At 48.3% G+C, this 26,072-nt stretch overlaps 2 protein-coding genes across 8 annotated transcripts in view; one reads left to right on the top strand and one right to left on the bottom strand.

Annotated features, from left to right (window-relative positions):
- The window catches only part of GPLD1 (glycosylphosphatidylinositol specific phospholipase D1), a 62,437-nt gene extending 48,602 nt beyond the window's left edge, over positions 1-13,835 (top strand). For 5 of the 6 annotated variants that reach the window (XM_062185270.1, XM_062185278.1, XM_062185274.1 and 2 more), the window contains exons 17-27: positions 984-1,094; positions 1,545-1,619; positions 2,010-2,166; positions 2,660-2,801; positions 3,504-3,609; positions 3,697-3,790; positions 8,292-8,468; positions 8,809-8,969; positions 10,936-10,962; positions 11,075-11,125; positions 13,308-13,835. In XM_062185270.1, coding sequence (XP_062041254.1) covers positions 984-1,094; positions 1,545-1,619; positions 2,010-2,166; positions 2,660-2,801; positions 3,504-3,609; positions 3,697-3,790; positions 8,292-8,468; positions 8,809-8,969; positions 10,936-10,962; positions 11,075-11,125; positions 13,308-13,394 — 1,188 coding nt within the window. In that variant the 3' untranslated portion in view covers positions 13,395-13,835. The remainder of the gene's footprint in view (positions 1-983; positions 1,095-1,544; positions 1,620-2,009; positions 2,167-2,659; positions 2,802-3,503; positions 3,610-3,696; positions 3,791-8,291; positions 8,469-8,808; positions 8,970-10,935; positions 10,963-11,074; positions 11,126-13,307) is intronic. The other variant, XM_062185282.1, reaches the window with a different exon arrangement.
- A 1-nt stretch (position 13,836) lies between these two features.
- Positions 13,837-26,072, bottom strand: part of MRS2 (magnesium transporter MRS2) — a 35,705-nt gene continuing 23,469 nt past the window's right edge. For both annotated transcript variants that reach the window (XM_062185289.1, XM_062185286.1), the window contains 2 exons: positions 16,913-17,026; positions 13,837-16,484 (listed from right to left, as the gene is read on the bottom strand). In XM_062185289.1, coding sequence (XP_062041273.1) covers positions 16,374-16,484; positions 16,913-17,026 — 225 coding nt within the window. In that variant the 3' untranslated portion in view covers positions 13,837-16,373. The remainder of the gene's footprint in view (positions 16,485-16,912; positions 17,027-26,072) is intronic.

A 26,072-nucleotide genomic window follows, 5' to 3' on the forward strand; every position in this document is an offset into this window, starting at 1 on the left:
CTTGGGAATCCTGCACTCTGGGAGTGCCTGGCTGAGTGGCAGGACGATGGCACAGCTGTGGTTTTGAAAGAACTTGTCCTTGGAGCAGGCCTGGCCGTGGGCCTCTACCATGCCACAGTGTGCCTGGAGTCCCTGGGGCAATCAGGTCTTGTTTATCAAGTTCCTGTCTTGTGCAAGGGGCAGTGCTCGGAGATGCCACTGCACACGGGGTGGAGAGATTGGCCAAGAGGTCATAGACGTGGGCACCAGGCGTGTGTGGTATGTGGCATGCATCACCCTGTGAGTCTGTTAGGAATGTCCCAGTAGAACTGCAGAACCTAGCGAATTACTCCGAGGCATAGGCTGATCCTGGACAGTGTGAGAAGAGAGAGCTGGAAAACCTACCCGGGGATAAAACCATCCCTGCACAGAGCAAGTTTCCCATCTGTAAACTATGACAGTGGGGCAGCAAGCAGCTGGCCTAGTCCATGGGAAGTGGCCGGAACAATGCCTCCCAGTGCATCCTTGGGGTTGCTGGCCGGAGCGGGAGTCCCAAGAGCAGGCTTCTGAGTATCTGAAGTGGTACCTAGTGCAGCTGGGAGACTGAATTTTAAAGTTTATGTCGTGGTATTCCGTGATGGTCACTGGCAGTGGCCAGCATGGCCCTGGCACATCCTGAGCGCTCCGCAGATGTTGCTGGGGCCTCATGGTGTCTGTTTTAGATACTTTTGAAGATGAGTGTGGTGAGGTCCGTAGGGGTGGGTGTGCACAGGACCATATTCTCTCAACCTGAAACTCAAAAAGGACTGGCTCGGTACTTCCTGGGTGGCCTGCATGCCTGGAACACCCCTGGGGCAGGAGCCCCAGCCGAGGCGTTGCAGGCTCCAGGCTGCTGTGGTCCTGGGTGATGGGCAGGCCCCTAACCCTGTCCATCCCAGGGAGCCTGGAGTGTTCTTCCCAAGGCTGGGGCTCTGTCCCCCGCAAGATAACCTGTGTCTCTTCAGCCTGCAGGTCGGTTTGGCTCAGCCTTGGCCGTGTTAGACTTTAACAAGGACGGGGCGCTTGACCTGGCTGTGGGTGCACCCTCCGTGGGCTCTGAGCGGCTCACCTACAGAGTAAGGCTACAGGAAGTGGGAGTGGGGGATGGGAGGGGAACTGACCAATAGCACAGAGCAGTAGCATGGTGCATGTCCCCAGGCAGGTGAAGGGGACAGACTGGTGTATTTGAGATCAGAGGTACAACGGGCTGGGTGGGGAAGGCTTCGTGGGAGAGATGGAAACTCAGCTGGGCCTGGCAGTGGGCAGGGGTGGAGTGAGGCTTCCTGCAGAGGCACCGCGTGTCCACTGTGGCAGCTCCTGAGAAACACATGAGGGAGGCAAACACGGAAGTGACGGGATTTTTAAAAACTGGACTTCAGCCCGCAGCAATGCGTAGGATGGGTGTCTGTCCATCTGTGCTCCTGACTGCAGGGGAAGGGGATGGTTATTTGCTGGTCGGTCTCTGTGCCTTGCCCTTAATCGGGGTTTCTGAGTCACCTCCTGAGCCTGATGATTTCCCTGTCCAGGGTGCAGTGTACGTCTACTTTGGTTCCAAACATGGAAGGATGGCTTCCTCCCCTAACATCACCATCTCTTGCCAGGTAGGTCTACTGCTTGGTCAGACACAGATCTTAGACCTTGCTGAGCAGGTGTTGAGAGTGTAGTTAAGACAAACGGCATCCCACAGTGGAGTGCCTGGGTTCGAGCTCCAGCTCCAGCTTCCTGCCAACAAGGACCCTGGGAGGCAGCAGGTGATGGCTTACGTCACCGGGTTCCTGCCACTCATGTGGGAGACTTGGATTGAATTCCTGGCTTCTGCTTCTGCCCCAGCCAGTCACTGTGGGTGTTTGAGTAGTGAACCAGTGGGTGGGAGCTTTGTCTATTTCTTCAATAAATAAACTTCAAAAAATTCTTTAAAAAAATATAGAGCTAGGTGTGTCCCAGTTGCCTCTGGGGCTGGGTGACGCGTGCTTTCCTGGCTTCCTCTAAAGGACGTCTACTGTAACTTGGGTTGGACACTCCTGGCTGCAGACATGAATGGAGACGGTGCCCCTGACCTCGTGATTGGCTCTCCTTTTGCACCGGCTGGAGGGAAGCAGAAGGGGATTGTGGCTGCGTTCTATTCTGGCCCCAGCCAGAGTGACAAAGGTAGTGACTCGGGGTGGGGTGGGGGTGGAGGGATGGGTGGAAACTAGCTCTGCTCTGTGTCTGTGACAGCTCCTCTTGTGTGTGGCTTTGTCTCTCTTCCACATTCTGTATCATTTCACCAAACTTTCCTAACCATCGCTTCCTCGCTCAGGTACTCTGACAAGTGACGTGGATAGAACCACAGGGTGCAAAAAGTGGCCCGATGCAGAGGGCACCACTAGGTCATCTCAGGGTCCCTCAATGCACAAGAGAAGCACTTGGGACCTTAGGCCCAGGGGGCCCCGGTGTGCCCCAGAGCAGGGTCTTTGCAAACAGCATCCTCCACCCCACAGAAGCGAGCTCCAGAAACGTGTTCATTTCTGATGTTGGCGTCCTGGGAAGTCATGCAGGAGCCCAGCAGGAACCAACTCGTTACTTGTTTGCCTAAAAGAGGAGCCCTGTTGGCACCGCTGGCCTTCTCACTTAGAGCCAAGGGGCTGGCTGTCTTTCCCAGGAGACCTGGACGTGGAAGCCGCTGACTGGAAGGTGGCAGGGCAGGAGGACTTCGGCTGGTTTGGGTACTCCCTGCACAGTGCCAGGGTGAACAACAGAAGCTTGCTGCTGGTCGGGAGCCCCACCTGGAAGAACGCCAGTCGGTGGGTGCTGGTGTCGGGCGGGGACCAGCGAGGATGGGGGACAGGGGCTCGCTGTGGTGGGGCCCAGTGAGTGGGGGTGTGGGGGAAGGGGTGAAGATGGCATCGTCCTTCGAGGGGAGGTGACGGCTCTCGGGCAAAGTTGCAGGTCTCCGTAGAAGTGTTAACGTCTAGTAAATCGGCTCGGGTGGCCTTACAGAACCACAGAAATGTAAACGTTTATTTTCTCACTGCTGTGGCAAATCCATGTTAGGGTGTCCACAGGGCTGGCTTCTCCCAAGGTCCCTATCCTAGGCTTCATCTTCTCCCTGTGTCCTTGTAGGGTTGTGTCCTGATTTCCCCTAGTATGAGGGCCCCAGTCCTATTGAGTTAGGGCCCAGCCCAGGGACCTCATCTTAACCTAATCGCCTTCCCTGATAGGCTCACATCCGGAGGACCTGGGGTTCAGCCTGTGACACAGGGATCTGGGGGTGGGGGACACGAGTCAGCCCCATTTTGTGTTTGCTGTTGGGAGGCGGGTGGATGGGTGTGGCCTCACTGCTGGGGTTTCCTTCCACAGACCCCATGGGGCCAGAGCCACTATCCTGGGATGGACAGCCCTGGGCTGGCCCGGGTGAGGGTGGGTGGGCGAGGGTAGGGAGTGTATCTGATTTTTCCCTCCAGCCTGGATGTCTGGCCAGCTCGGTCCCCTGTGCTTCCTTCTAGGTCAAGGTTCTTGGTCCACAGCCATGATGAGAATAAGAGCCTGGGCAAGGTGTACGGCTATTTCCCACCCAGCTACCAAAGCGGGTTTACCATTTCTGGAGATAAGGTACGGCGGCCCCTCGGTCCCCGCCAAGAGCAGAAACTCCAGAGAACGGTTCTCAGGTGTATGGTGCTGATCTGCCACGTTTCACAGGCAATGGGGAAACTGGGCACTGCGCTGTCGAGTGGCCATGTGCTGATAAACGAGACCTTGACCCAGGTGCTGCTAGTCGGGGCCCCGACTCACGGTAGGTCATCCCCTGTACGCTATACTTCCTTTCGGTCATATGGGACAATGTTATGACACCTGGAACCTGACAGAGCTGGGTTGAAATATTCCCTTGTTTCCTTAATGGCAAATTGAATAACTTAAGTCGTCATCTGCCGAACACAGATGATAGTGCCCATGTTGGAATACTTGTTGAAAATGACTCAAAAGGAACTCGGCCTCTATCCCTTTGGGCTTGGAGCTAGAATAAACTTTGATAAGTTGGTTCACCAGGAATAGGTCTGCTCTAAGCACATACCTTACTAAACCATTATTATATTTACTTTATGGCAACAAAGTTTCAAAAAAGAAAAAGACATCAAAAACCAACTTCTTTCCAGATTTTAAAAGTGAATTATGCAGCCGGCACTGTGGCTCAACAGGCTAATCCTCCGCCTTGCGGCGCCGGCACACCGGGTTCTAGTCCCGGTTTCCCCTCTTCCAGGCCAGCTCTCTGCTATGGCCCAAGTGCTTGGGCCCTGCACCCCATGGGAGACCAGGAGAAGCACCTGGCTCCTGCCTTGGGATCAGCGCGGTGCGCTGGCCGCAGCGCGCCAGCCATTGGAGGGTGAACCAACAAAAGGAAGACCTTTCTCTCTGTCTCTCTCTCTCTCACTGTCCACTCTGCCTGTCAAAAAATAAAAAAAAAAAAAAATTAAAAAAAAATAACAGTGCCATTTCAGTTTAACCCAGCTGTCCCCCACGATAACCTCTTACAAAACACAAGTGGGCACAACCAGGTTAGTGCCATTAATGTGTCCACCAGTCCTGTTCACATTTCGCCATTTGTAATTGAATTTCACTCACATAATTGAGGGGGCCCAGGACTCTTGTTAAATACTACTTTAAGATCTATTTTATTATTTATATGAAAGAGGTACAGAGAGGAGAGGAAGAGAGAAAGAGAAGTCTTCCATCCACTGGTTCATTCCCCAGTTAGCTGCAATGGCTGGAGGTGCACCGATCCAAATCTGGGAGCCAAGAGTTTCCTCCGGGTCTCCCACGCGGGTGCAGGGGACCAAGGACTTGGGCCATCTTCCACTGCTTTTCCAGGCTACAGCACAGAGCGGGATTGGAAGTAGAGCAGCCGGAACTTGAACCAGCGCCCATATGGGATGCTGGCACTGCAGGCAGTGGCTTTACCCACTACGCCATAGCACCGGCCCCTAAATACTTATTTTTTGAAAAAAAAATTGTTTGAAAGAGTTAGAGGGACAGAGATCTACAAGAGAGTTCTTCCTTCTGCTGGTTCACCCCCCAAGTGACCTCAACAGCCGGAGCTGAGCCAACGCAGGAGCCAGGAGCTTCTTCCTATGTAGGTGCAAGGGCCCAAGGACTTGGGCCATCTTCTACTGCTTTCCCAGTCCAGAGCAGAGAGCTGGACCAGAGTAGAGCAGCCAGGACTTGACCCTGCGCCCATAAGGGATGCCGGCACTGCTGCCAGCACCAGCAGGGCAGCCCCTGGTTACTGGGTTTTAACACACATTCCTGAACACCCACTGTTGCCAACATTGGACACCAGTGCCGTGGCACACAAGGCTAATCCTCTGCCTGCGGTGCCGGCACTCTAGGTTCTAGTTCCGGTTGGGGCGCCGGTTCTGTCCCGGTTGCTCTCTTCCAGGCCAGCTCTCTGCTGTGGCCAGGGAGTGCAGTGGAGGATGGCCCAAGTGCTTGGGCCCTGTACCCGCATGGGAGACCAGGAGAAGCACCTGGCTCCTGGCTTCAGATTGGCACAGCACTCTGGCAGTAGTGGCCATTTAGGGGGGTAAACGAGCAGAAAAGGAAGACCTTTCTCTCTAACTCTGCCTGTCACAAACAAACAAACAAAAAACATTCAGATGACAGTGTGTGGTAAAGGTAAGGTTGAGGAGGCCGGCGCCGCGGCTCACTAGGCTAATCCTCCGCCTTGCGGCACCGGCACACCGGGTTCTAGTCCCGGTCGGGGCACCGGATTCTGTCCCGGTTGCCCCTCTTCCAGGCCAGCTCTCTGCTGTGGCCAGGGAGTGCAGTGGAGGATGGCCCAAGTGCTTGGGCCCTGCACCCCATGGGAGACCAGGAGAAGCACCTGGCTCCTGCCATTGGATCAGCGCGGTGCGCCGACAGCAGCGCTCCAGCCGCGGTGGCCATTGGAGGGTGAACCAACAAAAGGAAGACCTTTCTCTCTGTCTCTCTCTCACTGTCCACTCTGCCTGTCCAAAAAAAAAAAAAAAAGTAAGGTTGAGGGGAGGCAGGCACTCGGACATGGCTGGGGACAATAGTGACTGAGAGACTTAGGAAATGATGAGAGCCTGGCAGACGCTCCCTCCTTTGGATTCTGTGTGGACCATGTTGTCACGTAATACAGAGCTACGGAGAGGAGCATTTGTCACAGTATCTTTGTCTCTAGCAGTGGCCAGCTTGCCTTGATTCTTTTGTGCTGATGAAGCCGAGGTACAGTTCAGAGGGATGGACGTAGGAATTAAGGCAAAGTTTAGTAAAGGACTCTCCAAGGCAGGAGGGGGCCAGTTGAGAGGGATGTGGCCCTCTATTTCCCTGGTTTCAGGCTTTGTCCCGGAAGTGCGAGGGGTGTTGACTGGTTACATGGCTGTGATGCTCACGGCTGTCATTTCTGATTGACATCTGAGAATTGCTGACCTGGGGCTCTCTCTGCATGTGGCTTCCCAGCATGCATTAGGAATGCCCATGGTGGGGCAAGGGTGACGGGAAGACAAAACTGCCATGCTCATGACATTATAATGATTGTATAATGAAGCGGTGTCACTGTGCGTGTGTCACCATCTCTGTAAAGTGGGTCGTCGAGGGTGGGTCCTGGTGGCGTGAGCAGGGTCATGGTTCTACCTCCGGAGGAGGGTCTGGCGGCCCCTCCCCAATCACTCATGTCTAATCAGCTGACGTTTTGAATAATAGCAAAAAGTTTAGAAATGGCCTAGAAGTGGAAAGAAGCAGATTATACAATGTTATTCTCTGAGAAGATCTCCGTTTTGGTCATGACGTATATGGTTGTCTGTCTCGCTCTCCAGAGGGAAATACATGTAAATATTCTCTTTGCTTAGAGTACTCCCCATGCCTCTAACAAGGACCATGTGTAAAAGGTCTTGGCATTCGTGCATTTAGTTCTGACTGCTGCGCTGGGACCTGGAAGGCCATGTGGCGAGCGGTCGTTTGCTATCTTAGTCCCAGGCATGACCTCTCATGATAGCGAGGTGATTTGCTTTCCTGCGGCTGGGGGAATCGGGCCAGTTGGGCAAGATGCGTCTGGGTTTTGCAATAGCTGTGTATTTTCTGCTGCCGCTGGAAGAAAAGTCAGACTTTAGAAACAATGAAAAGCCCCTGCTCGTGGGTTTACTCAGCCCCCGGCCCCCAACTCTGAGAAACCCCCAGTGGTTAGTGTTTGCACAGAAATGCAGAACTAGCTTGAGGTCTAAAAATAATGGCCCCAGCTGTGAAGCAGTGGGTGTGGAAGAGACTCTAGGTTGCAGTGGCAGCCTGGGCTATGGGACTTCACAGCCTCACTTTGAAACGCCTTTTAACCGCCAGAGGTCTTCTGAGCTACTGTTATTACTCAAGAGACACAGCAATGCCAAGCCACTGCCTTGGCTTTGTTTCTCCTTAACTGTTAAAATATGTACAGGAATCCATACATTGTTTAATTTGCATCATTAAGGTGGATATTTGGAATGGCTGAAATCCTAAAATACCTGAATTCCTGTTTTAAATCCTGAGAATTTAAAAAAGCATTCTGATGAAATTACTCACTGATGGACTTAGGTCCTTTCTACAAGGCGATGCATACTGGAGGTTTGGGTGTGATGGTTACAGCTGTTCCTTGCACTGTGCATCTTAGTGTTTCAGAAGTCGAGTCCTCCGTCATTTAGGATGAGCGTCGAAGTAGGTGCTTCTTAAGATTTTACTGACAGCACTGTCTATTTACAGGGTACCATGTGATGGTCTGATGTGTGTGTACACTGTCACCGGCATCCTCGTCACCTTGAATGGTTACCATTGCTTTGTGGTCAGAGCACTCCAGCTGCTGTGGAATACAGCACGTTGTGGGTCGCTGGTGTCAGCCTGCTGTGCAGTTACAACACCCACATTTGTGCCTCCTGCCTATGCTTTGTACCCATCAGAATGTGTGCTTTTGAACAGCCGAGTGGGCCGGATGAGAGAATGTGGTCCAAGTTTTCTCATTCTTGCCCTGAAGGCCTGGATTTGTCAGGAGAGTGACAAAGGCAGTTTGTCTAACAACAACAGAAGGGTGTGTGGAAATGCAATGGAGGATGAGAGTGGGGCAATGAACACCTGTTGGATGGGAAGTCACTCGCTTCTGGTGTTTGCATCTCAGAGCCCAAGGACTCTGCCTAAGGGCCAGCGTTCACCGGGGGTCCCGAGCTGTGGTGCATGAGCAAAGCAAGGATGGGACTCCGTGTTCTGCATCTCGCTGTCATTCTGGTGATGCCAGCAGGGACTGTGGTTTGTTTCAGATGATGTGTCCAAGGTGGCATTCCTGACCATGACCTTGCACCAGGGCGGGACCACTCGGATGTACAAGCTGGAGCCTGATGCGCAGCCTTCTCTGCTCAGTTCCTTCAGCGGGGACCGGCGCTTCTCTCGGTTTGGTGGAGTTCTGCACTTGAGTGACCTGGATAACGATGGCTTAGGTAAGACAGGAACCTTGCTTTTTGCCAAGAGTGGAGTCCCTTGCTCAATGGACCAGTCCCTTCACTGGACACACCAGGCCCTACCCTTCTAATTGATGGCCAGCGGCCCAAGGGCCTGAGATAGACTGAGTCAGATAGGCCCAGAGCCAGATAGATGAGAATGAGCTGCACTCTCTGAAGAGTTGCTGTGTTAATTGTTATGAACAACAAAGGAGGAAATGAGCGCCTCTGACTTGGTCAGAGTGAAGTCTGAGCTAACTGCTGGTGGCTGGGTTAGGATTTGGTAGGAACAAGGAAAGGGAATGGGCCACTTCCTTCTCCCAGCTTTTCCTGTTTACAGATGAAATCATCATGGCAGCCCCGCTGAGGATAACAGACATGACCTCGGGCCTACTCGGCGGGGAAGATGGCCGGGTGTACATATACAATGGCAAACGGACCACCATGGGTGACATGACAGGCAAATGCAAATCGTGGTTCACGCCATGCCCAGAGGAAAAGGTACAGTGCTCCCTGCACTTTCTATGTCACGTTGGGAAAGGATGCCCGTTTGGTGCCTGGCTAACTCGGGTCCCCCATAACTCAAACTGAGGTCCTGGGGTCAGGACACAATCACTTGCCCATAGTTTAGTGACCTAACCTGCCTGCAGCTGATGTCCTGGGTTGGGAATTGCTTTGCTGCTGCTTGGTTAGACACCCATGCAGAAGAAAACAGGCCAGGCCAGGGCACTCTTCAGTTTCTTGTTCATTGCTTATTCCTTTTCTCAAGTTTCCTTAAGTTGCCTTTCTTGTACCTAAAACATTTTGGCCCTTATTTTGTAAGTTTTATTTTTTTTTTAATTTTTAAAAAATTTTTTGACAGGCAGAGTGGACAGTGAGAGAGAGACAGAGAGAAAGGTCTTCCTTTTTGCCGTTGGTTCACCCTCCAATGGCCGCCGCGGCTGGCGCGCTGTGGCCGGCGCACCGCGCTGATCTGATGGCAGGAGCCAGGTGCTTCTCCTGGTCTCCCATGGGGTGCAGGGCCCAAGGACCTGGGCCATCCTCCACTGCACTCCCTGGCCACAGCAGAGAGCTGGCCTGGAAGAGGGGCAACCGGGACAGAATCGGTGCCCCAACCGGGACTAGAACCTGGTGTGCCGGCGCCGCAAGGCGGAGGATTAGCCTAGTGAGCTGCGGCGCCGGCCTATTTTGTAAGTTTTAAAAATCACAAAAGTAATGAAAGTTTACTTGTGAAAATTTTAGGAAGCAGAATGTGAAAATTAAAAATCACCTACTGAGAATTCCACTTTCCTATTGCCTATTAACCTTTGGAGTGTGTCCTACTATTTATTTGAAAGAGTTACACAGAGAGGAGAGGCAGAGAGAGAAAGAGAGGTCTCCCATCCCGATGGCTCACTCCTCAATTGGCTGAAACAGCCAGAGCTGTGCCAATCTGAAGCCAGGGGCCAGGAGCTTCTTCTGGGTCTCCCACACAGATGCAGGGGCCCAAGGACTTGGGCCATCTTCTGCTTTCCCAGGCCACAGCAGAGAGCTGGAATGGAAGTAGAGCAGCCAGGTCTTGAACTGGCACCCAAATGGGATGCCAGCACTTCAGGCCAGGGCATTAACCCACTGTGCCACAGCACCAGCCCCAATATTTTTCCTAATCTGATTGCTCCTACTTGTGCATTCACTATGGGCATGCTAAGCACTGTCTATAATTCAGTCCACATCAAAGCCAGGAAGTGAGTTGCTCATTTACAGAAAGCTAAGACTGCAGAGGAAGGTTAGGAAATGGCAGAACAGGGATTTGAACAAAGATTCATTCTAATCACACTTTGTGTGAATTTGTGATGTTTCACATACAATTCTGCAAACTGACTTTGAGTGAGAGATCTTCCATCTGATGGTCCATTTCCCAGATGGCTGCAGTGGCCAGGACTGGGCCAATTCAAAGCCAGGAGCTTCTTCCAGGTCTCCCATGTGTGTGGGGGAGCCCAAGCATCTGGGCCATCCTCCACTACTTTTCCCAGGCCACTAGCAGGGAACTGGATCAGAGTGGAGCAGACAGGACAGAGGTGCCCACATGGGATGCTGGTGTTGCAGACAGTGGCTTTACTCACAATGCCAGCCCCTGTAAATTGGTTTCTTACCTAATGATACATAAAGAGCATTTTCGTTATCTGGCATTCTCATGCCATATAGTATTTACTGGCTGTCTGGTGTTTTACCTACAGCTAAACTACAGTTGATTTGGTCCTTTCCAATTTTCACTGCTACTAAGATGTTTATATGTGAATTTTTGTAACAGTTATGGTTTTTCTGAGCTCTATTCCTATAAGTAGAATTTCTGGGGTCAAAGGCATGCAGATCTGTATGGCTAATCCAGAAGAAAGGTGGAGTGTAACAGTATAATCAGAATTAGTCAAACCCACAGGAACGGTAGGAACACTGTTACGAGTCGTGATCCATTTGTTCTTTCTTTCAGGCCCAGTATGTACTGATTGCTCCTGAAGTAAGTATCTCCTGCAGGGCTGAAGACAGGAAAACTGGCATCAGGTTTTATCTTAAACTGATAGAATACGGCTGTCCTGAAAAGTTCACTAACAGAGGCCTATGTTTCACAGGCAAGTTCAAGGTTCGGGAGCTCCCTGGTCACAGTGAGGTCAAGGGCAAAGGTGAGCATAGGAGGGCATTTCTTTGTTTATCTTTGTTCTTGATTTGTCTAATTCTGCTTGTTTTTATGGTCAGATCAGAATAACGTGTGACATGAAACTTACATGATGTTTAAGTTCCAGTGTGTGTACAGTTTCACTGCACACGGCCACATCCACTTGCCTGTGCAGTGTGGCTGCCCCAGAGCCCGCGGCATGTTGGCTGAGGTTTCAGAGAACACGTGCTGGCCCCTGCCCTGTAGGACAGGCATTGCCACTGTTCCGCTGTTCTCCTCATTTTCAGTGTTTTGACTCTAGATACACACACTTGTAGCTGGTGGTTCGTTTTTATGTACTTTGTGTCTTCCCAGACAAGGACGTGTAGAGCTATCTACATCTAATGGCTGCATAGGAATTTACTGTATGGATACAATGTTTATTTGTTCCATTCACATTATTATAGGCTACTTTCAATTTTTTTTTACTATTGCAGACAATATTGTGGTGATCATTCATGTACCTGACCTTTATGTATAGTGCAAATGTCTGCATAAGAATCTTAGGAGTAGGATTGCTAGGTTACAGGGTGTAACACATTATATTTTGATAGATACAGAAGACCAGAGTTTTAGTTCAGAGTATACATCTAAGCCACTGATTGCATAAGCTCTTGTAGAAAACTGTGGTAGGCTGTGAGAGATGTCAAAGCAGCAAAGTTCCTGCTCTTGAAAACAGGATTCGTACACGTGAGTACACGTGTAGGGTTAAATGCTGAAGAGCAGTCGGGCCATAAAGTATTAACTGTGGCAAGAAGGCCCAGGGAAGCCTACTAGAAGTGCCTTGGGTAGGTGCTGTGGACCTGGGCTCCTTACAAGAACTGTGGTGAAACTGCCCCCTAGTGGATAGCAGTTCAAGTTGGCCCATTTACACTAAGTCTGAAGTTCAGAGTTAGCTACTCAAAAAAAAAAAATTTTTTTTTAAGCTTATGGGAGGAGTCTCAAAAGGTCTGTTTACAAGGATACTTTAAATCAAACCTGTATTTAAACTTTTATTTTCTAAAAATTAAGATATAATCGAGCACATTCACATATAAAACCACCATATTTACACAACTTGGGAGACAGTAATGGTACAGATGATTTGGCAGTGGTGTACAGAAAGGACACTTAATTCATCTATTCAAGCCAGCAGCCTCACCTGCTGCACCACAGCACTGGCCCTGACACTGAGGTATTAAAAAGTAAACCAAGCAAAGAATCTGATACATGACAGAGGCTCAGTAATTTCCAGTTATTACTGATGTAATTACTGGATTACAGCTGTAGCATTCAGAGTTGAATCAATGACAAGCCTTCCCAGCCTGCTCGAGCCCAAACACTGTAAGCCAGTGTGATCACCCACACCTTCCAGCCTGCATTCAGAATAACTTTTTGCAGTTCCTGAATATCCAATCCAACTGTGACGTATGAAGACTTTACTACCTCTGAGGATGTTTAAAAACTTGCAGGCTTTGGAGCAGTTCTGAAAGTCCTGAAATGTTTCCAGGAGCAGGGGCGATGTGGAAACACATCTCCAACGGCCACCCCTGGGGAGGTCTTTCTCCACATTAGGTGGTGGTGGTGGTGTTTTTTTTTTTTTTTTTTTTTTTTTTTTTTTTTTTAAAGATTTGAGAGTTACATAGAGAAGGAGAGGTAGAGAGAGGTCTTCGATCTGCTGGGTCACTCCTCAACTGGCCACAATGGCTGGAGCTATGCCGATTTGAAGCCAGAAACCAGGAGCTTCTTCCTTGTCTCCCACACAGGTGCAGGGGCCCAAGGACTTGGGTCATCTTCTGCTTTCCCAGGCCATAGCAGAGAGCTGGATTGGAAGTGGAGCAGCTGGTACTCGAACCAGCGCCCACATGGGATGCCGGCACTGTAGGTGGTGGCTTTACCCGCTACACTGCAGCACCAGCCCCTCCAGATAGGTTCTTTATGTTGCACCATCAGCAGGGATCTAGGATAAGCAGGCGTGGTGTGCTTTCCCTTCCTGTGCAAGGGAAGGGACTGGCACGCATGTCCTGAGCTGTGGTGTTGAGCAAAGGGAAAGAGGCGTTTAAGTCTGGGATCTGGCCAGTGTCTCACTCACCTCTGTATTTCCAGAGCACTGTAGGACATGACATACGCCACAACTGAACCATCAATGCTCTGTATTGTGTCCCCTACAGAACCAAGTTGTCATTGCTGCTGGGAGAAGCTCTCTGGGAGCCCGGCTCTCTGGGGCACTTCATGTCTACAACCTGGGCTCAGACTGAAGACTTCACTCCACTTTGCCCACACCCATTCCCTCATTTCCAGCCAGTGAGGAACCTGCAGGGTGGGTATGGCATCCAGTGGAGCTGTGGGAGATCCTTGTAGAGGCAGAGGCTCTTGGGAGTGGACACATACCAGCACCTAGATGCTCTGGGACTAGGACACGGTAACCACATGATGGCCCCGGGAGTACAGGAAACATACTCTGCTCATTCAAGTCCTTTCCTGAAGTTCCCATCTTTGCTTCTCTCCTAGCTCAGTCCATGTCCCTTTGTACAACCTCTGTATGCAATTCCTTCTAAAACCTTTTAAAAAAATCAGTGGCCCATTTTAGCAAAGTATAATAGAAAGCTTAGCCTATAGGAAAAGACTAAGGGCCCAGGAGGGAAGGTGGTGGTGAAGGTGCCCTCCCCCTGCGCTGCTAAGAGATCTGATCCTTTCTGAGTGAGGATTCCTCTGCTTCCTGAGCTCTCCTGGCCTTCTCCAGCAGCAGCTGTAACAGGCGATGGGCCTCCTGCCTCTCTACTAGTTTCATGTCAGCCCACGAGGCCCTTTCCTGTATTTGGTCACTTCGTGCTGCACCAACAGAATTAGAGCAGGGAGGAGACCAGGTCCGAGTCAGTGGGGCAGTGAGAGGAGGGGAGCAGGCCCTGCCTTGGTCCCGGCTGTCTGCGGGTCGGGGGATTTCATCTGTCGGTCTGGCAGATTTAAGGGAGAAGAACGGATCATGTGGTTCGGCTTCACTACACAGGGGCAGGCATTACTGCCTGCTGCCTGGTGAAATGATAAAAGCAGGTTCTCTAGAGGCAGAGATGGGAGGAATCCAGCTGAGGAGCAGAAGGTGAAACTAGACCCCCAGGAAAAGCTCCAGTGATGTGAGTACAGATGGGCAAGAGCAGCTCAGGTTGCACCTCCTGGTCTAGCTCCCTGTGCCACAGGGAAACCCTATTTTTTGTCTGGGTACCAGGTATTGGCAGTTCAACCTGTTATTTTTAATTAAAAGGTAGGTTATTTTTTGGGGACTAGAAATCTCTCGGCTTGATTCGCTCACAAGGTGAGAAGTCAGGGCTAAGCCTTTTCCTAAGAAGCTCCCATGGTGGAAGAGATCACTGTTTTCATGCTGCACTAAATGACGGAGCCCAAGTTTAACAGGATCATTATTCAGAATGTGTAACTTCAATGCTAAACATAGCAAGTATTAGGTGGAAGTTAAACTCTATAGAGTTGCAAACCAATCTTCAAGTCTATAGGATATTTACCTGTCATACTAACACAAATGTTATAAACTATACTTCTGTTGAAGGTCAGCATATATGGCAAATATGTAAAAATCTAGCATACCAGGTTGATTATATTGATTCCACTAACTGAAATGGAAATACCTTATAGTTTGATTTGTGTTAATGAGAAACTAAATGTATGTAACAGTTTAAGTTAAAATTCTTTATTTCAATTTATCAGAAGACATTTGCATTTTCTTGGTACTATTTATATATAACAACTTTCTTCAGGGCTGGAATCATTTTGTGTCTGCATAACAGGTTGAGGGTAAATCCCAATTTTAGTGTGACTTTATTACCTCAAGGCTACATGCAACTCTGGGAATAAGTTACCAAAATAGCTCTAATATGAAAGTGGTTAGTGTCCATCAGTTTCTGTGAACGCGTGCTTTGTTGAACATAATTCTCTGACCGAAGGCACAACAGGTGCCACTGGAAAGGCCTCTGAGATGAGGGCTGTCTCACACTGGCTGGTATTTTACCACCCTGTTTACAAACAGCCGACATGTTCAGTCTACTCTACCAGTGAACTTCCTCTCGGAGCACTGGCTTTAGAGAACTTTGCTGTAAAAAGTATCCAGCAATCACCTATTAGCTAACATTTTGAGATCAGACTTGATCCAACTACCTTCAAATATGTTGTAAACCAACAGGAACCATGAGGTAGTTACACATTTGCCCTTTTACTAACAGGACAAGGCTCGACTCAAAACTGTCAGTAACAACAAAGACAAGTGACCAAAATTGCTCAAATTCTGCCCTTTGGGATTCCAAGAACCCAGTCCCCTTGCAACAAGTACCCCATGCAGTGCAAAGTGCTCCCTCTCTTGAGAATATGATGCTTTGAAAGAAAATAATTCCCAACACCATGGGCTAATCAGGATCCCTCACACCTGAGTTGTTTATTACTGAAACATTTCTAGTAGGAGAGCTGCTCCGGCCACTTTTGGAGGCACATTTCACTCACTGTTGGTATTTACTGTCCAGCAAATACCAAAGGTAGATATTAAGTAGGTGGCAGCTGTCAGACTTACCAATATGAGCCATCTGTTTAACTTGGAAAAGGTGAACAGCTGTAACCCTTATCTGCCCTCTTGTTTCAGGAGGGCCATCTGTCAGCTTCTGAGGTACAGATAGCAGCTGGGGTAACTGCATTTTCCTTCCCTCAGGCACTGAACACAACAAAAATGCTTCAACTTTAGAACCTTGGGATGTAATCAGAGCAAATCAAAGAGGGCTGAAATTTGACTGGGATTCACCATATATAAAAGAGGCAAATAAAGCTTTTCAGTCACCTGAGGGTTAGGCAATCACACCAACATGATTCCTTGCACTGACCAAGAACTAAGGATCCTGATCTTATAACCAGGAGTTGGCAAGTTTCTAGGCTTTGTTCCACAGGAAATGGCACTTTTCTCGCTGTGTATAAATGAAGTCCATATAGCTGACTGCTCTTGTGTTGAACTAATCTCTCCATGACTGACATCAAAAACAATTTTGCCTTTTTACAAGGTAAGCATTTTGCTCATTAATTCTGAAAAATGCAATCATTTTTCTATACAATAAGGACTGTTGTAATACCTTCATCATTAGACATACATACCAATGATTTCCTTCCCTCCCCAAAGTGTCCAACTCCATCATAAAAGCATCAGTTTTGTGACTACCATAAAGTGTCCGGATCCACCAGGCCAGCTGTTCCTAGCGGTTTGTAAGGATGTTCCTGCTTGATCCAAGTCCATCAGGCCTGAGAGTGCTTCTCACTTCCATCCTTCTATCAGCCAGAAGAGTCTTTTTAGGTAAAGAGGCCATCTAAATGAAGCATGAAAATCAATTCAGGTTTGTGCTTTTAGCGTAGTAGTGTCATCTTCAAGTACAAAGATAAGAGAAAGGTAAACTCTGCATCTTAATGAGGACACTAAATGATTTCTACATTTCAGTTGTAACCAAACTACAATAATTTTCTACATAACATTAATACTTCAAAACGTTCAAGAAAAATGCAATTATGGAAGAGCGTTATATGGATTTCAAAAAATTTTGCACAAAAATTCCATTTAGGCACAGACTTTTTGATGTACACTGTACGTGTTCGCTCAGTGATGCTTTGCACAGTACTAACTTAGATGGGGACACAGGTTTAGAAAATTAAGCAACTTGCATGAGATCACAAAGCCTACGCAGGAGAAGCCAGGTTGCCTGACTTTGGAGCCCATGTCAGTCTTCTGCAATACTCATACCAGAGGGGGCAAAGGAGCTTCCAGCTGTCGTCCGAGGAAGGAGAGCAGACGCCTCCAGATGAGGCCGCTTCCCATAAACATGATTCCTGTAATCAGCCAGAACACTCTATGGTCCTAAAAGAGAAGAGTCCATTTTAATCACAAGGGAATTTTTTAAGGTACCTAAACTATTACTGCCCTGGAGTTTAAGCCTTTTATAATTTGTACAGCCCCTTTTCTATAGAAAGGGATTAGGGCCTGGATGGCACCCAATCAGAATATATCAGCAGAAAATGATTTTTAAGTCACATAAAAGCCAAACCCAGTTGCTTATATTTTCTTTCCAAATGGAGCTACAATACCCAGGAAACTGAACATCCCAGAATGGTTTAAATGGTCAAGGGAAAGGACACAGAAGAAATTGTATCATAATACATTTTTTTGTCTATGGATGCTACAAAAAATTTACTAGCACAAAGGCCATAATGAACCCACTAAGTATGGGAAATTAACATTTTTTCCTTACTATTTTCAGTAATTGTATTTTCACATACAGAATCATAGAACTTAAATTTCATCTTATACAGGAATCCCACACACAGCTGGTTACCATCATGGCTTGGATAACTTAGATTATCTATCAGCTCTCACTGATACAAACTCTTGCTATGAGCAGATTTCTGCTTCCTTTTAACATGAAGGTAGATGTTACACATGAGATATCAGAAGGTATTAACATGAGGTAATTGTTTTTAGATGGTGAATACATTCCTAATTATTTAAAATGAAGGCCCTGAGTTTAAGATTTTATCTGAGAGTGAATTACAGAGAGACAGACACAGGATTCACTCCCCAAATGGCCACAATGGCTGCAGCAGGGCCCATCTGAAACCAGGATCAAGGAGTTGCTTCTGGGTCTCCCACGCGGGTACAGGGGCCCAACTACTTGGGCCACCTTGCACTGCTCTCCCAGGACATAGCAGAGAGCTAGATTAGAAGATGAGCGGCCAGGACTGAAACCATGTGGGATGCAGGTGCCCCAGGCAGAGGCTCAGTGCACTACGCCAGGGCACCAGCCCCAATTTCTTATAAAAATTCTGTTTTGGCTGGTGCCGCGGCTCACTAGGCTAACCCTCCACCTGCGGCGCCCTGAGTTCTAGTCCCGGTCGGGGCACCGGATTCTGTCCCGGTTGCCCTTCTTCCAGGCCAGCTCTCTGCTTTGGCCTGGGAGTGCAGTGGAGGATGGCACCCGCATGGGAGACCAGGAGAAACACTGGGCTCCTGGCTTCGGATCAGCGCGATGCCGGCTGCAGCGGCCATTGCGGGGTGAACCAATGGAAAAGGAAGACCTTTCTTTCACTATCTACTCTGCCTGTCCAAAAAAAAATTGTTTTGGGCATAAGGCATATCATCTAGAGCCACTGCCTGCAGTATGGGCACCAGTTCAAGTCCTGGCTGCTCTACCTCCCTGTTGACAGGCCTGGGAAAGCAGCAGCAAATGGCCCAAGTGCTAAGGCTCCTTCTCCCATGTCAGACCCAGAAGCTCCTGGTTTCAGATTGGCCCAGCTCCAGTGGTTGTGTCCATTTGGGGAGTAAACCCGTGGATGAAGATCTCTTTCGCCCCATCTCTGTCACTCTGCCTTTCAAATACAAAAATCTTAAAAATTGTTTAAATACAATAAAATACACATAGATTAGTATTTTTTACTGTAGATTTGTAGTGAACTAGAGACTCAGTCAAGGAATGCCAAAATGTGTTAAGATTCAGAAGCAAGCCACATTGGAGGCCAACCGAGCTGAAAACCCCATGAGCCATAACCCAGCAGAGCGAACCCTCTGGGAGGTCTGTGTCCATCTCACAGTCCTAGGGCCAAGGCCTCATCTACAGCTCAAAGTCCCTGCTTTCTCTCCCCACTGCCCAGCCTGCATCATGAAGTCACATACCTGGCCTGCCATACAGGATGTTCCGGAGGCTACAAACACACTGAAAACACGCCAGCCCCAATAGGACAATCTGAACATTAAGCTGTCAGTAGGCTCTAGTTCACTGACTAAAATGAGAGCCCACAAATGCATACTGACACAAATGAATAATAAGGGAGAAAAGGTGATGTTCTATTTTGCATACAATGCCAACTATTAAATGTAGATAGGACAGCCATGTGGTAACCATCAGAGTAATAACTGATTCAGACATGAATCAGTTTTGCATCACTTAGTGGATGCTAACAATACATATGAACTCAATGAACAGGACTTCTACAGTATCAGTTTGTACAGGGTACTTCAAAAACTCTAGAAAAATAGAATTGAAAGGTATAGCTATTTCACAATGCCCATTTTCTGTGAACATTTTGGAAACCCCTTTGTAATGTCCCTAAGGAAACTTTATTCCAAAAAGGAAAGAGTGACCTACTGGACATTACATTGGCAGCCAACACCTTAACCAAATGACAGTGTAATTAAAGCCATTACTGCTAGTAATGGGACAAACTGACACCCTGTCATGTAACCATGGAGTCACAACAAAATGCCCAACCAGGAAACACTACTAGAACACTTCCCTCAAGAACGTCATGACTGCAAGGGACAGGAGAGCTGCTGTGGATGACAGGAGACTAAAGAGACCCGACAGCCACAGGCAACACGTGGTCCGAGACTGTGACAACTGTTATGTGGACACAGGCAAAATCTGCAAACAGATGGGAAAACACAACGACTTTCAGGGTCAGCTTCCTAAGCTTGATAACTGCACTAGTGTACTATAAGGGGGCATCTGTATTCTTAAACACATACTGGAGTGATGGAGAGATCCAGAAGGCAGAACAGGGAGGGAGCGTACTGCTCTTGTCTAGGGGAAGATAGTTTAAAAAAAAGTGGGGAGAGTGCAGTCTCAGGGAAGAGTTAGGGAGAAAACAGCATCAGAAAGTTCACACAAATTAGAGGGACACTGTGGACCTATGTGCAGGGTGTGCATGGACCCAACTCAGGACCCCAGCTGCACCACCTTTGGAGTGAGGTTCAGCAGCCCAAGCTACGATGATAAAGCTACAGGAAGAACCTGGTATGGGCTGGCTTGGAGCCTGGTGGAGACAGTGTACCTGCCTACCTAGGGGAAAAAAGCCGGGGGCACATTTCTCTGACCACCCTGCACTGGCATCCTGTAAGAAGCTGAGAGCAGATGCCATTCTAGACATACGCAACAGCTGTGCCAACTCAAGTCTATGTAACCTGCAACCAGCCGAGCAGAGATACCTGAGTCAGGCTGGGAGAACTGACAGGGGGCTGGGTGCTCATGACTGTGGGAGACTTGTGTGCCAGGACGGTGAAAACACTGAGGCTGTGTGGGAGAGCACAGGGTGTGGCTGGGACTGTGGGCAGATCCACACACACACGGCTCCCTGACTCCTTGGTGAGGGTCACTGCTGTGGGATCTGTGCTCACACCAAGGACTGCACAGATCCTTTTTGTGGTCCTTTGGGCAGCACAGATGAATTTTGTACCCACTGCAGCTAGCGCCCTGGCACTGGTCTCCTTTGAGGAGAGGAAGTAGGCGTGAGACAATGAGAAGAGAACATTAAAAAAAAAAAAATCCCCTCTGATTAAAAAAATTACTATGTCCAACCTGGGGGTCAACTTGGACACTCCCTTCCCTCTGGGACACTGAACAGAACCTGCTGGCCACACCCACAACATGCCTCTGGGTATTCATGGAAAAATCACTAAGCCACTGAGGCATAGTCCAAACATAAAAGCCATGACAGGGAAAAAACAAGAAAGAAACCAACAAGTATTTCTACAAATGCTGAATAATAAATGCAGCAATTCAGGAAACAAAAACGAATATGATGCCCCCAAAATAACACAACACCTCAGCACTGGAATGTGAAGATGAAGAGACTGAAGAAATGCCAGAAATGGAATTAAAAAAATTGATCACAGGATTACTTAGAAGTAATCAGAAGCAAATCCAGGAACTAATGAAATCTCTACATGACATGAAAGAAAATTTCTCCCATGAAATTGAGATCTCAAAGAGAAATCAAAAAGTGGAGGGATTAAGATGGTGGAATAGGGAGGGAGCTAATGCTCTAGTTTAGGAGAAGATAGTTTTAAAAAAGTGGAGAGGGGCCGGCGCTGTGGTGTAGTGGGTAAAGCTGCTGCCTGCAGTGCCAGCATCCCATATGATGAGTGGTTTGAGTCCCTGCTGCTTCACTTCCAATCCAGCTCTCTGCTATGGCCTGGGAAAGCAGAAGATGGCCCAAGTCCTTGGGCCCCTGCACCCACATGGGAGACACAGAAGCTCCTGGCTGCTGTCTTGGGATCAGCACAGCTCAGGTCATTATGGCAATCTGGGGGAGTGAACCAGTAGATTGAAGATCTCTCTCTCTGCCTCTGCCTCTCTGTAACTCTTTCAAATAAATAAATAAATCTTTAAAAAAAAAAGTGGAGAGTGCAGTCTCAGGGAAGAGTTAGGGAAAAAATGGCAGAGGAAACAACACAAAATAGAGGGACGCTGTTGGACTTACAGAGGGTGTGGACACGCACAACTCAGGAACCAAGCAGCCAAGAACCTCTGCACTAGCTCTGGAGTGAGGTGAGACCAGTCTGCAGCAGCCCCAGCCACTGGCGGTAAAGCTGCAAGAAGTGCCTGGAGGGCATCTGGCTTGGAGCCCTGTGGGGCATAGTGTACCTGCCAAACTGGAGAAAATAAGGGGGGGGGGCACACTTCTCTCTTGCCAATCACCTTGCAACAGCATCCTGTAACAAGCTGATAGAGGGTGGGAGCCATTTTGGACATCCGTAACAGCTGAGCAGGCTCGTGTCCATGCACACAGCAACCAGTGGAGGTGCCTGAGTCTGGCGGGGAGAACTGACAGTGGGAGGCTCGTGTTCAGGGACTATGAAAACACTGAGGCTATGTGGGAGGGCTCAGGGTGTGGCTGGGACTTTAGGTAGTCACTGTGGGAGTCTCCACATACTCAGGGCTTCCTGATTCCCTGGTGAGGATCATTGTTATGGCATCTGTGCTTACACTGAGGACTTCACAGATCCTTTGTGTGGTTGTGGCAGCATGGATGAATATTAAACCCGCTGGGGCTAGTACCCAGGTACTGTCTCCTTTGAGGGGAAGTGAGCTGAGACTATACCAACAGAGCAGAACAAATCCTCCCCTCGGTGAAAAAGAGAGAGAGATTTACCACATCCAACCCGAGTGTCACGTTGGACACTCCCTTCACCCTGGAGCACTGAGTAGAGCTTCCTGGCAACACCTGCTACACACCTCTAGGTATTTACTAGAAAAGCAGACACTCCACTAATCCACAGATGCATAGTCCAAAGATAAAAACCACCACAGGGCTGCAATAAACATGTAAACTGGTAAAGCCACTATGGAAGACCGTATGGAGATTCCTCAGAAATTTGAATATAGACCTATCATGTGACCCAGCCATCTCACTGCTGGGAATTTACCCAAGGGAAATGACATCACCAAAATGAAAGTTTTCTGTACCCCCCCCCCCCCATGTTTATTGCAGCTCAATTCACAATACCTAAGACTGGAATCAACCCAAATGTCCATCAACTGAAGGCTGAATAAAGAAATTATGGGAGATGTACACCACAGAATAATACAAAGCAGTAAAAACAAAAACTGAAATCTGATTGTTTGCAAAAAAATGGGTGAAACTGGAAAACATATTTAGTGAAATAAGTCAGTCTCACAAGGACAAATACCATATGTTCTCCCTGATCTGTGATTACTAACAGAGCACTAAAAAGTTAATCTATAGAAGTGAAATCGACACTTTGAGAGCCAGTGACTTTGAATAGCCCTTGCCTCGACTGCTAAGGAACAGTTTTTGTTTTCTTCATACTATGTGTTGAACTCTTCACATAGTTAATCATGTGTATAAAGTCAATTGAAAATAGATCTTGGTAAAAAAACAAGAATGGAGCTGGCCCATGGCTCACTTGGCTAATCCTCCGCCTGCGGTGCCGGCACCCCAAGTTCCAGTCCTGGTTGGGGCGCTGGGTACTAGTCCCGGTTGCTCCTCTTCCAGTCCTGCTCTCTGCTGTGGCCAGGGAGGGCACTGGAGGATGGCCCAAGTGCTTGGATTCCTGCACCCACATGGGAGACCAGGAGGAAGCACCTGGCTCCTGATCAGTGCTGCATGCCAGCTGTAGTGGCCACTAGGGGAGTGAACTAATGGAAGGAAGACCTTTCTGTAACTGTCTTTAACTCTCTGTCTCTCTAACTCTGCCTGTCAAAAAAATAAACAAGAATGAGAATAGGAGGAGGGGGAGGAAAAAGGGTGGGTGAGGGGCTGGCACTGTGGCACAGCGGGTAAAGCCGCCACCTGCAGTGCCAGCATCCCATTCGAGTCCTGGCTGCTCTACTTCTGATCCAGCTCTCTGTTATGGTCTGGGAAAGCAGAAGATAGCCCAAATGCTTTGGCCCCTGCACCCACGTGGGAGACCCAGAAGTTGTTCCTCGCTCCTAGCTTCAGATCAGCGCAGCTCCAGCCATTGCAGCCATCTGGGGAGTGAACCAGCTGATGGAAGACCTCTCTCTCTCTGCCTCTGTGTAACTCTACCTTTCAATAAATAAATCTTTTTTTAAAAAAAGGAGTGGGAGAGTGGGTACAGTGGGAAGAATCACCATGTTCCTAAAGTTGTAATTATGAAATGTATGGGGGCCGATCCCAAGTGGGCGCTGGTTCAAGACCTGGCTGCTCTACTTCCAATGCAGCTCTCTGATATGGCTTGGGAAAGCAGTAGAAGATGGCCCAAGTGCTTGGGCCTGCACCCACATGGGAGACCCGGAAGAAGCTCCTGGCTCCTGGCTTCGGATTGGCGCAGCTCTGGCCATTGCGGCCAATTGGGGAGTGAACCAGTGATGGAAGACCTTTCCCTCTCTCGGCATCTCCTCTCTCTGTGTAACTCTGACTTTCAAATAAACAAATCTTTAAAAAAATGTATGAAGTTTGTATTAAGGCTTCTGGGGAAAAACACATACTGAAACATTTAGAGATGAAGTAGCATCACATCTGTTCTTAGTCTCAAATAGTCAGAAAATATGTGTATGGAGAATGGTGAAGCAAATGTGTAAAGTCTCTGGTTAAAGACTGCAAGAGAGCTGACTAACTCTTAGAACTTTTCTGTAAGTCTGAATTATCTTAAAGACCAAGTTTTTCCTGTCCTACACTATTATACACATTGATGCTAACAATACAGGCATAAAACAATTGACAGCCATGGATTTCATGAGTGTTTCAGGTATTCTTCATGAAACTGAGACATGAGTCACCTGTGATGCTGATGAGCATGGCCCTGGCCCTCCTGAACAAGCTTCACTCGCTTACTCCCTTTATTGTATATACCTCCCAAATCCCACTCTTCGAGTCTGCTGCATCCCTCAAATTTACAAGCACCTGCTGCAAGGCTGCGAAAGAGCAGAAGCTCTCTGAGGCAGACTCAATACTTGTTCTTCTGGTTTTTTTAATGCTCTGATAAAATGTGAAAGAAAACCAAATGCAGTACACTTGTTCATTCACCTCACGTGTTTTTCAGTGGCTGTTACACACTTAGCACTCATCACTCACTGAAGTTCTGTAGCCACAAATGGCCAAATTGCGAGGCTCTGTGGACGTATCTTTTGCGGATGTCCAGAGCTGCACTATGTGGCACAGAACATTCTGGTGAATGCTCAAGTCCGTAACGGTCTCAGGGATCAAACCTCCAAAAGTTCCTGTTGCTCTGTAGACAAACCCAAACACACACAACCCACATTTCATGCTGGTCTCTCTCTGACCTCATTTCCCACCAGGTGCCATTCAACTCAACCTCTTCTAACCTCTCTGGTTTTGCTGCTTTCCACAGGTAGCTTGCCTCCCCCTGCCTGTCAGAGCATGGTAGTTCCTTCTGCTTAGAACCCTCCTCCCAAGACCTCCCCATGTTCTCTTTCTATACCTGCCCTGACCACTGACTATCTACGATGCTGCCATCCACCACCTGCCACTCTGTACCCCTGACCTGGCTCTGCCTTTCTTTGTGGCCCTTATCACTTAACATACTTCATCCCTCTCCTCAAAGAATCACTGGGCCTTAAAGCAGTGCTAAGTGTGTAACAGCCACTGAAAAACACGTGAGGTGAATGAACAAATGTACTGCATTTGGTTTTCTTTCACATTTTATCATAAAGAGCATTAAAAAAAAAAAAAAAAAAGAACAAGTATTGAGTCTGCCTCAGAGAGCTTCTGCTCTTTCGCAGCCTTGCAGCAGGTGCTTGTAAATTTGAGGGATGTAGCAGAAGTGCAGTGTGGGGCCTGGGGGGTACATACAACAAAGGGAGTAATTTTAACTGTATGGCTTGGGGGAATAGCCAGGGAAAGGACACACCAAGTTGAGGCCTTAAACATAAGGAGGTCCTACCTAGGCAAAAAGGTAGCAGCTGAGGACAGAGAGGTGGAAGCAGCGAGTCTGGGACCGAAACCAAAGGAGCAAGTGACAATGGAGCTGCAGATAGAGGGAGATGAGGAGCAGAGACAGGACAAGCCCTCAGATTCAGGTTTCAGATTTTTATCTTTAGCCTGAGAGCCCCTGACTACTTTTATGTGGAAGAGTGACATATTCAGGTTTGTATATCTTTTAAAGAAAGTGGTCCTGATGAGAGATATGTGGTTAGACTGGGGCAACAGACAGCAGACCTGTGAGAATACTGCGGCCCTAAACCCGGCACCTCAGGGGCTAAATGCACATTCGGAGTCATTGCTAGAATCTGATAATAAGGTCTCTGATAAATAAATAAATAAATAAGTAAATAAATAAATAAAGCAAGCAAGCAAGCAAGCAAGCTCTGGCAGTTCAATGTGGAATGCAGTGAGCCAAACAGAACAAGTCTTAGTTGAAATCCTAACTCTGCAATTTTTTAGCTCCATGCCTTTGGACAAGTTTATTAAATTTTCTGAGCCTCAATTTTTTCATCTATAAAGTAGGGATAAAATATTTACTTTGAAGGAGTTATGATGATGGAGCCACTTAAGTGCACAGACTTTAAAAATAGGGGTGGATGTTTTGTGCAGTGGTTAAGATGTGGCTTGGTACCTCTGTATCCTGTACCAGAGTGCCTAGGCTTGAGTCTTGGCTTCGCTCCTAATTCAAGCCTCCTGCTAATGCA

The sequence above is a fragment of the Lepus europaeus genome, chromosome 3 (assembly GCF_033115175.1).
Source record: "Lepus europaeus isolate LE1 chromosome 3, mLepTim1.pri, whole genome shotgun sequence".
Taxonomy (NCBI): domain Eukaryota; kingdom Metazoa; phylum Chordata; class Mammalia; order Lagomorpha; family Leporidae; genus Lepus; species Lepus europaeus.